This window comes from Anastrepha obliqua, chromosome 1 (genome assembly GCF_027943255.1).
Source record: "Anastrepha obliqua isolate idAnaObli1 chromosome 1, idAnaObli1_1.0, whole genome shotgun sequence".
Taxonomy (NCBI): domain Eukaryota; kingdom Metazoa; phylum Arthropoda; class Insecta; order Diptera; family Tephritidae; genus Anastrepha; species Anastrepha obliqua.
The window spans coordinates 28,610,518-28,621,135 of NC_072892.1; the positions used below are offsets into that span (position 1 = coordinate 28,610,518).

General features: G+C 37.2%; 1 protein-coding gene across 1 annotated transcript in view; it reads left to right on the forward strand.

Annotated features, from left to right (window-relative positions):
- Positions 1-9,458, forward strand: part of LOC129245066 (uncharacterized) — a 29,733-nt gene extending 20,275 nt beyond the window's left edge. Inside the window, exons 10-17 of the mRNA XM_054883074.1 lie at positions 3-192; positions 288-491; positions 582-767; positions 3,753-3,822; positions 8,257-8,371; positions 8,423-8,614; positions 8,760-9,180; positions 9,244-9,458. Coding sequence (XP_054739049.1) covers positions 3-192; positions 288-491; positions 582-767; positions 3,753-3,822; positions 8,257-8,371; positions 8,423-8,614; positions 8,760-9,180; positions 9,244-9,425 — 1,560 coding nt within the window. The 3' untranslated portion in view covers positions 9,426-9,458. The remainder of the gene's footprint in view (positions 1-2; positions 193-287; positions 492-581; positions 768-3,752; positions 3,823-8,256; positions 8,372-8,422; positions 8,615-8,759; positions 9,181-9,243) is intronic.
- Positions 9,459-10,618: the final 1,160 nt, after the last annotated feature.

Below are 10,618 nucleotides of genomic sequence, written 5' to 3' on the forward strand. Positions count from 1 at the left end.
AGCGTAGTCACAATTTACATGCCATGGAAGGATTAAGTGTACTATTTTTGTGCCTTTGTGGTGTCGTAAGTGCATTCGCAATATATTTCGTCTATTTTAAACGAGACCGTTATCACCTTATAACATCACAACTTCCCACTGTGAAAGGATTGCCGTTCTTGGGCATCGCCTATAAGCTCATGCCAATGGAAAGTAAGCAACTCCCTGCAGCATTAAACAAATAGATTGTTGTAAGCAATTTAAATATAAAAAAAGTTCTTTTTACGTATGTATGTATGCGAGAATAGAGCTGCTTTACGTTTTGGAATCATATTTCGCGAAATTTGAGAGCTGGAGTTATTGCGCTTGGATCGGACCGCAGCCCTTCCTTGTCACGGTGGATCTAGAAATGATAAAAGAAATTCTGACTTCAAACATCTTCTTAGAGAAGTCCAGCACTATGTACTCATTCATCGATAAAGCCATTCCAAATGGAATCGTCACAAGTCCTGGTAAATAGGCTATCGGAGGCTAATATAAAAAGCAACTCTGATTATTTATAAATTACTGACAAATTTAAGTGCATTTCCATATTTCCATAGTTGAGAAATGGAAGCACAATCGGAAACTTATGAATACAGCATTCACACATAAAGCCATAACGAATTTTATTCCAATATTCACTGAGCGTACCCAAGCCTTGGTGGACAAAATAAATGGTTGCGTCGGAAAAGGAGAGTGTAAAGTATCTGAAATAATTAAGCACACGTTTCTCGATATGGCACTAGGTAAGTACGAGTATAATTACATATTTTTTATTTATTGTATACTAGCAAACCCGGCCCCCTTCGCTGGGCACACTAAAATAGAATAGATATGGTTTAGAACAGAAAATATATGGTTTTCATATTATTTATTTCTTTATTCTTTAATCAAGCGCTTTGGCATAAACAATATTTTTCGTTTTTCTTTTTGTTTTTGAGTAAATATAAAATATAAATTGAAAATCAGGAAAAATCGAGACCCTAGTCACGGAGCGGATGGAAATACTCTGAACTAAAGCATTCACCAACAGCTTCCATTTGATACCCATATTGTACATACACAACCAAAGGTTACCCGGGTCCACGTTTTGACCTATATCTCGAGACCCCAGTCACGGAGCGGCATGAAAAATACTCTGTACTAAAGCATTCACCAACAGCTTCAATTTGATATCCATATTGTACAAACACATTCTAGGGTCCACGTTTTGGTCTCTACCTCGAGACCCTAGTCACGGAGCAGCATGAAAAATACTCTGTACTAAAGCATTCACCAGCAGCTTCCATTTGATACCCATATTGTACATACACGTCCGAAGGTTACCCGGGTCCACGTTTTGACCTATATCTTTATTCGAATTTTTCTCACGTTTTAAACCTTCCCTAGACCTCCACGAATAATTCAAGACCAAGATAAGATAAATCCGTTCAGCCGTTCTCGAGTTTTAGCGAGACTAACGAACAGCAATTCATTTTTATATGTATATATAGATATATTTTTTATAAATACATATTTTATTTATATGTATCTGTACTGCTTATAATTAATTGGGCGAGCTTCTCTTCCTATTTGTGGTGCGCTAGTTGAAGTACGCTTTGGTCTTTATGCCCTCTGCGAGCGGCAGATGGTTTTATTGAGAAGCTTTTTCAAGACAGAAATATGCTTGGCTGCTGGCCATGACCTGCTTGAGGGTAACCACTAATAGAAGAATTTTTTCTATCGTTTGATGCTTCCTGTTTACAGTGGGAAGCGCACAGTTTACACTTGGCTATGACTAAGGGCGTTCGCACCCGAGTCTTATCATCATCGTAGCGCATGCGAGGCATGCGCTTCGTTGTTGCACACAGATGTTAAAATGGCGAACCGTGACCCTTATCGTAAAGCAGAGTCGTCAAATATCCTGTACCCTTGTAATTTGTTCTTGATTCTCATGTATTTGGCATTCAAAAGGAATGTTTTTTCGCAATGATGCAATAATCTTATTTAACAGGTATAAAAGGTTTTTATCTGCAATAAAAAATTGATCTATGAACTTTCCTAAAAAATTTTGTAACTTACAAAAATGTGTTTAATAATCATCTACACATAGTAATGATTTTAAAAAAGGTTCCCCCAGTGATCTATAGAGCAGTCAAATGTGTTACGTTTAGACACTGCTTTTCCTATAGTGTTGGGTTGAGGAATCCACTCCTTGTACTCCGTCTACCACACCAAAATCTCCGGACTGATACATTCGCGCATATTATTATTCTTCTTAATTGGCGCAATAACCACTTACGCGATTTTGGCCGAGTTTAACAAAACGTGCCAGTCGTTTCTTTCTCGTGCTAACCGGCACCAGTTGGACACACCAAGTGAAGCCAAGTCCTTCTCCACCTGATTTTTCCAACGCAGAGGAGGCCTTCCTCTTCCTCTACTACCACCAGCTGGTACCGCATCGAATACTTTCAGAGCCGGAGCGTTTGTATCCATTCGGACAACATGACCCAGCCAACGAAGCCGCTGGATCTTTATTCGCTGCACTATGTCTAAGAGTATATCTTCGTAAATCTCACACAGCTCATTGTTGCATAGCTTGCGATACTCACCGTAGCCAACGTGCAAAGGTCCAAAAATATTACACAGAAGCTTTTTCTCAAATACTTCAAGGGACGCCTCATCGGATGTTGTCATCGACCACGCTTCGGCGCCAGACGTTAGGACGAGCATAAGAGAGAGTTTTGTTCATCGAGAGAGCACTGTACTTCTCAATAGCCTACTCAGTCCAAAAAGGCACTTGTTGGCAAGAAAGGATCATCGTTGGATTTCAAGGCCGACATTGTTATTGGTGTTATTGCTGGTTCCTACATAAACGAAGTCTCTTACAACCTCAAAATCATAAATGTCAACACAGACGTGGGTGCCGATACGCGAGTACGGCGACTGTTTGTTTGATGACTGGAGGTATTTCGTTTTGTCCGTATTGTCCAGACCCATTCACCTTGCTTCTTTATCCAGTTTGGAAAAGACAGAACTAACAGCGCAGTTCTTAAGGCCTAAGAGAACACCTTAGTATTTTACTTCGTTGGAGTAGCTTATAGTAGTTCCTTCTACAATTATTGTTTCAAACTCCTACTTTAATTTTTTTGTAAAAAAAACAATGATTGTCTTGCTAGGATTAATTGATAATCCGTCACCGCGTCGCTAGTCTAATATGAGGATCACTACTTGGTTCATAAGTTGGCAATTGCCTGACACAATAACCGTAAGGTCAACCTTTACATTATCGGCTCATTCGGACGACTATTTCCACCAAAAAAATCGGCATATGACCTAAAAAAAGATACTGTTTAGGAGTTACTCAGTACTGACATCTAGGCGTCACTTTTGAAGGATCCCTTAGTACTAAATTACGAGTATACGCCTACTCTGCATTGGAAAGAGCTTTTAGTTGGCATCAGTTACCACAAAAAGTAGTACCAGAAAAAGAAGAGATTTCCATATGCAAAAGTGGATTATTTCCTATGTGCAATAACTTAAAACTCTTCAAACACCCCGAACAGTGCCTGAACAAATCCACCCTCTAACGTACGAGATAAAGATTATCGCTGTCTTTATCTCGTACGTAATAAGTGACTTGTAATTGAGGTTTCATAATTGAGTAGCACACTTTTCTATGGTCCAGATCCAAGCCCTGTAAAATATATTTTTTTTCTACATTATCAAAATATTTTTATCATATATTGCAGAGACCACTATGGGTATGGGCCTTTACCGAGGACAGGAACAACACGATGAAATTGTTTACGGATTTAATTAGTAAGGATAATAATCTTGTTTTCCAACATTATTTATTTATTTATATGAAGGCTATAAACAACAAATTCTTATAGACTATTAACACAAACTAAATAAGATTACATACAAAATTTGCGAAGGTTAACAAAAACATCATTACATAGACAAAGAAAAATCAGGCGCGATAAGATATGAGATCTAGTTGAGCTCATTAAGAACGCGAGCGATTGACGCGTTTCGGGAACAATTTTTTTTATTTTTTTATTATTAATTCCATAAAAAGGGTAGGAATTTCGAAGTTCTCATTAAAACATTTAAATTTCTCTTTTCTAGAAGAGCGGCACAGTCAAAATCTCTCTTTATAATATCATATAAAAAAGTTAAGAAGATAGCAGATCTTCTACGTTCTAGACGTTTCCAATTTAAAGGAAGTTAACGAGCATTATTTGATGGAAGAGATTCAGTAAATCGTAAAGACCGCCAAGCACAATTAAAAAAAAAACATTTTGAATTTTCCCAATCCCGTTGATTGTTGGTCACCAAATATAAGTGATATACAGGGTGGCTGATGAATTTTGCTACATTAAGAAACTCAAATAACTTTTTTTTAGTGTATGGAAGTCATTTATTTTTTTTCAAGTTGAAGGTCATTAAATTTTATTAAATGTAGCTTAACTAGTTTTAAAAATAATTGAATTTAAATGCCCCCCATGCTCGTTGACACAAGTGCGGCATCTTAGTAAAAAGTTGTTCATTGCTGCTTTGAGAGTTGCGACAGGAATAGCCGCAATTGTTGCCCGAATGGATTGTTTTAGTTCATCCAAGTTTGTTGGCTTTGTTTTATAAACTTCTTGTTTACATAAACCCCACAAGAAAAAGTCAGGTGCAGTAAGGTCAGGCGACCTGGGGGGCCAACGAAATTCGGAGTTTCTTGAAATCAGTTTATTGGGAAATTTTCGTCGCAACTCTGTCATAACAGTCTGGGCTATGTGAGACGTTGCCCCATCTTGTTGAAACCACACAGAGTTGAAAGGAATTCTCTTTCGGCGTAGTTCTGAATAGAAAAATTCTTTCAGCATTTTCAAATAACGGTCTCCAGTAACCGTAACGGTGTGACCATTTTCTTCAAAAAAATAAGGCCCGACAATACAGCATGAAGAAACCGCACACCACACTGTCACGCGAAGAGGATGCAGTTCCGTCTCGTGGAGTATCTGTGGGTTAGAAGTACTCCATATTTGACAATTTTGTTTGTTCACATTGCCGTTTAAATCGAAATGGGCCTCATCAGACATGAAAAGGCAGTTTAACATGTTTTGGTCTTCTTCCACCTGTCTGTTCCAAGCGAATCGGCAAGTCTGCTGCATTCAGTTTGTTAACCATTTGAATTTTGTAGGGAAATAAGTCTAAATCTTTGTGCATTATTGTTTGCAAAGACTGTCGGCTGACACCAAGTTGAGCAGATAAGCTTCTTGTTGAAACCCTTGGATTGCTTTGTATAGCTGCAGCTACAGCAGCGATCGTTTCCTCCGTCCGAACTGGTGGATTTCGATGATAAGGCCTTCTTGCGACTGTTCCTTGCTCAGCAAAATTATTCACCAGTCTCATTATGGTCCATCTGCTCGGGAGATCGCCGCCAAACATCCGCCTGTACTCTCTCTGTACCAAAACTACGGACTCCAGTGCGTGATAGCGGCGGACTATCCAAATTCTTGTTTGCGTGTCCCAGTTATCCATTTTAATAAATTTTAAAGATCAATCTGCAAATTAAAACAAAAATGGAACAGATAACTTAAAAAGAAAAAAAGTTATTCAATTTTTTTTTTGGTAGCGGCTTTCATCAGCCACCCTGTACTTGAGGTGCGAATGTGCGTATTAAGTACATTTTTTTATCATACGCATGACCAAATACTAGGTGCTTCAATAAGTTTTGCGGTTCGATAAGAAAACCACAATTTTGTGGTTTGAAATGCACTTTATTATTCAGTATAGTCTCCCTGTACATCAATACCCTAGTTCCAACGAGATTCCAATTTATGAATCCCATTCCTGAAGTGAGAATCTGGAAGTGCTACGAAATACGCTTCCATGACCTCATCATTTGATAAAAACGCTTTCCACGCATGATTAGTTTTAGGTCTGGGAACAGATGAAAGTCGCTAGTGGCCAAATCGGGTGAATTCGGTAGATGCTCCAACCATTTTAATTCAAGGATTTTAGTCATTGTCCAAATGCTCTTGTGACACTATGCATTGCCCTGATGAAAAATATTTTTTTCTTTTGCAAACTGGGTTTTTTCACGAATTTTTTCCTTCAAAGGTTATAATAATATTCAGGATTTATTATTTCACCAGTTTGCAAGAAATCCACAAACAAAATTGCTTTCGCATCTAAAAAAACTGATGCTGACAACTTCTTGACCGATTTCTGGACACGAATTCATTTCGGAGTCGAAGAACCAGGTTCAAACCACTGTTTAACCTCTTATTTTTATTAAGGATCATGGTGATAGACCCAAGGCTCAACCATAGTGATGAATTCATGCAAAAACTCACTTTATCCTTTCGAAAACGCTCTAAATGTTGCTGAGAATTCGCATTCTAATTTTGTGTTCTATTGTTAGTGAATGCGGCACACAGCTTTTTGAAACGCAATACTTTAGTCAGAATATTGGTTACACTGCCAAATGAGATGAGCGCTTCTATTAAATCTCTTTTAGTCAATTTTCCAATGCGATATCCGGTATTTTTTCTACGATTACTAGTGTTGTTGCTGTCGCTATTTTTGGACTCCTCTCTCTACTGTACTAATTGATGGCAAAAAATGCTTATACATTCGTTTATAAATTCCCTTTGCTTTTAAACCTTCCAAAAACAAAATTTCAATCACTTGCCGATACTTCATTTTTTCCTTTGTAGAAAATACTGTGACAAGTCGATACTAAATGGCTTGTAAACAATGAATGAATTGACAGATTGAAATGAAACTTCACATAAATTCATATGAAGAGTGTACCAACATAATAGAAAAAAGTTAGGCTAGTAACAATTCCCGCCCTTATCGAACTGCAAAACTTACTGAACAACCTGGCAGCTTGCAAAATCACAGCCACTTACAAAAAATTTAATGCGAGTACAGGTTACGATTGGATCATACTTCGATTCATAAATTTAAAGAATTTTTATTTTATTTTATAAAATTATTATATAAACTAAAAGTAACACAGCGCCAGCTTCGGATGTTTTCGGCTGTTTATTGTGGGAATTCCTACCCTGTCTGTAAGTGGCTTAAGTGATCGTACGATATTTTGCCGAAAGAAAAGGTCACTGGATAATATCACGAAGGGAGTTTTTAATTGGCCGCCTCGATTATATGTTTGATACCTTTCGACATTTTCGCTGCAGCAGCGTCAAAACTTCGGCATAAGGGGTTAGAGGTAGTCAATGGCCCGAAAAAATGATAATTTTCAAATTTTTTTTTTGCTAGTCAATTCCTTTATTTTACAAAAATAAAAACATAGCATTAATACATCATGTTTCGACTTGACTTTAGTCAAATTTCCCTTGCGGTGATCATCACAAGACCTTGGAGATTCATATAGAATCAATTGGACAAGAGAAATTAGTTTTATTAATAGATAATCTTTTGCTTGATCGAATCTTTTTTTTTTTTGCAAAATTAAAAATATGGCGGACTCAGGAAATATTTTTTTGTTTTTTTTTTTGTTAAAAAAAAAATCGAAATTTTTGAAAAAAAAAAATCTTTCGATCAGGCACGAGTTTTAATGTTTTTCAAAAGCAGTATAAATTTTATTTCAACCTTCAAAGCTGTTTTTAAGTTAAAAAAACATAGTTTTGAGAAAAACTCATTTTGTTATCGATTTCGTACGAATTATTTAATTACTTACTCTGTATCATCTATTCCTGGGCCATATAATAGTTATTCAGCCGTCATAGCAGCTTCCAAAATATCGAACTCGAGTGTTATCGTTAGCGCTCTTATCTGCCACTTTCATATGTGCAGCACTCAATCGGCTGCTTGCAGCTGCTGCTAATTGCTCTCGAACGCTCCGGAGCGCACGAGCACCCTTTGTTAATTGTTGAATAACACTTGAAATTTTGACACAATATCTTTAAGATATTATACTTTAAGAAAATACAAAAAAATAAATTTTTTTTTAATTCTCACTACCCCATAAGTCAGCATTAGTCGAACTCAGGCGCAATATTTGAAATGCCACTACCAGTTTGGCGCCGGAAAATTAAACCAGCAGTGGCAGCACTGCAAAGAAATCGGCACTGGTATTTGAAATAAATCCTATTTCATACATCAATGTAACTTCGAAATCCAAAATGTATTTATTGTCTCAAACCGCTGCTGTATTATTTAATTTTTCGCCTATTATTTTTATTTTCACTTTTTAAATTTTTATGTTTTTTCTTTTTCTTTTAAAAGCATGTTGGAACAAGTCGCTACCGGTGCCATGCTTAGCGCAATAAATGCCGGATTTTTGGCATGTACCCCAAAATACTACAGAACGCAGGGATCCATAAAATATTACATCGAAAGGGTAATATTCTAATGTCGCACATAAATCTCTGGTTAATTAAAGGTTATTTAGTTAATCAAAGACAAGCGGAAGGCGAAAAAGGCGACCGTTGATAACATGGCTTTTGATTGTAGAGAGAAGTACGAGGAAGGCAATATAAAAAAGAATGCAGATGCTTTTATAGATCGCGCACTTAACTTTCAAGCTCGCGGCTTGTTTGATCAAAACGATGTAATAAACGAGACAAAAACCATCATTGCTGGGGTAAATCATAATAATATTTTACACATATCTATGTGTTAATATGTATGCATGAATGTGTATGTATTATACATAAATACATTTATTGTTTTGCAAATGTTCGAGTAGATAACAACTCGCAGAATTAACAGAGAACCATATTTTACAGTCATTCGATACGGTCTCCACACAAATCTTCTCAATACTCATAATGCTCGCCATGCATCCAGAAGTACAAGAGAAACTCTACGAAGAGACAAAGCACACAATCGCTCAGCAAGATGCTCCAGTTGATTACGAATATCTGAAAAAACTGTTATATATGGATATGGTGATAAAGGAGACGCTTCGCTTAATGCCATCCATACCAGTTATTGGTCGAGAAGCTATAAAAGATGCCACAGTTAATGGCATACACTTGCCGGAGGGAATGCAAATAATGATACCTATTTTTATTCTTCATCGACGCAAGGACCTATGGGGACCGCTTGCTAATTCTTTTAACCCAGATAATTTCCTCTCGGAAAACGTGAGTAAACGTCATCCTTATGCGTATATGCCTTTCTCGAAAGGATCACGCAACTGCATAGGTAAGTTTAGCGCCTACTAATTTCCATTGTATTACTAATAACTCGAGTATAATTTTTCTACAGGGTGGCTTTATGCAGATATAGTTTTGCGCGTGATGCTTCTGGGTTTGATTCGCAATTTTAGGTTTTCAACAACATTTCGGTATGAAAATCTGGTATTTGCTGACCACATAAGTTTGAGATACGTTGAAGAACCGAAGCTGCAGATATATCGAAGAAATATTGATTTACAAAAAAAAAACTGATCAGCCAGATTCGGATGTATATCAGTTGGAATGGATGCGGTTAGTAAATAAATTTATAAATTAATAAATGTTTGCATTTATTACAATAGTTCGAGGGAAAAGAAATCCATTGTTATAGTGATCGATATCTCGTAAAGTATCGATCAAACAATTTAAAGTTTATGCTCGCTGTCAAGGTGACATTTCACACTATAAAAAATCCTTTGCTGGTATTTGTTTGTTCCACTCAGTTGTAAGTTACAGGGCATTCACAATGCAAATCAACAAAGCGGCAATTCGGTACATTTTACAATTTTCCTTTGAAGAAAGCGAAAAGGCGAAAATGCAAGCCAGACCGCTGAAATTTGAATGGTGTTTATGGTACCGATACTGTAACAGCTATTTACGTGCAGTTTTGGTTTCGTCCGTTCCGTTCCGATATTTTTGATGTTAAAGAAAATATCGATAAAGTCCAAAATGTCGATAGAATCATAGACGCATCAACGTAAACGTACGCCAGTACGGCCGTATCAGCTGACACGATGAAACAACGACCTCCAATATTACGGAACGGAACGATGATGAGAATTCGGTTACATGGGACGCTCATTAGTTTCATCGTGTCAGCTGATACGGGCGTACGTTTACGTTGATGAGTGTGAACACCATTAATAGTCGCAGCATTGCCCAGAAGCTAAAGATACACCATAAACAAGTTTGAAGCCATATGCACAAAAATTGTACGCAAAACTAATGGATTTCTTTTTCTCAAAACTATGTAATAAGACACCTAGATTACCGTCCTCTGTATTCGTAAGCCAAGAACAGCTGTCGGATGCGACGAAATTAGTGAAATAAATTTTTGTTTCAGTTTGTGTTGAAGATTAAAAAACAAATGTGAAAAATACTCACTTAAGTACTTAAAATTAATAAAATATTTTAAATATAAGTAATCCCATGTTCTATAATTCATTTTTGTTTTCCTTGTTCACTCCTCTCGGGAGCATAGGGCCTCGACAAGACTCTTCCATCGTGCACGGTTCTGCGCTGTTGTTTTTGCACCGTCACATAAGATGTCGGCATCTGCTAGTTCGCGCAGCATCGACCTTCTCCAAGTGTTTTTGGTCAACCGGGACCTCTGCTCCCTTGCGGATTCCAGTCCAGTGCCATTCTCCTGATGCTATCTGGTGGTTTTCTCAATGTGACTTATCCAT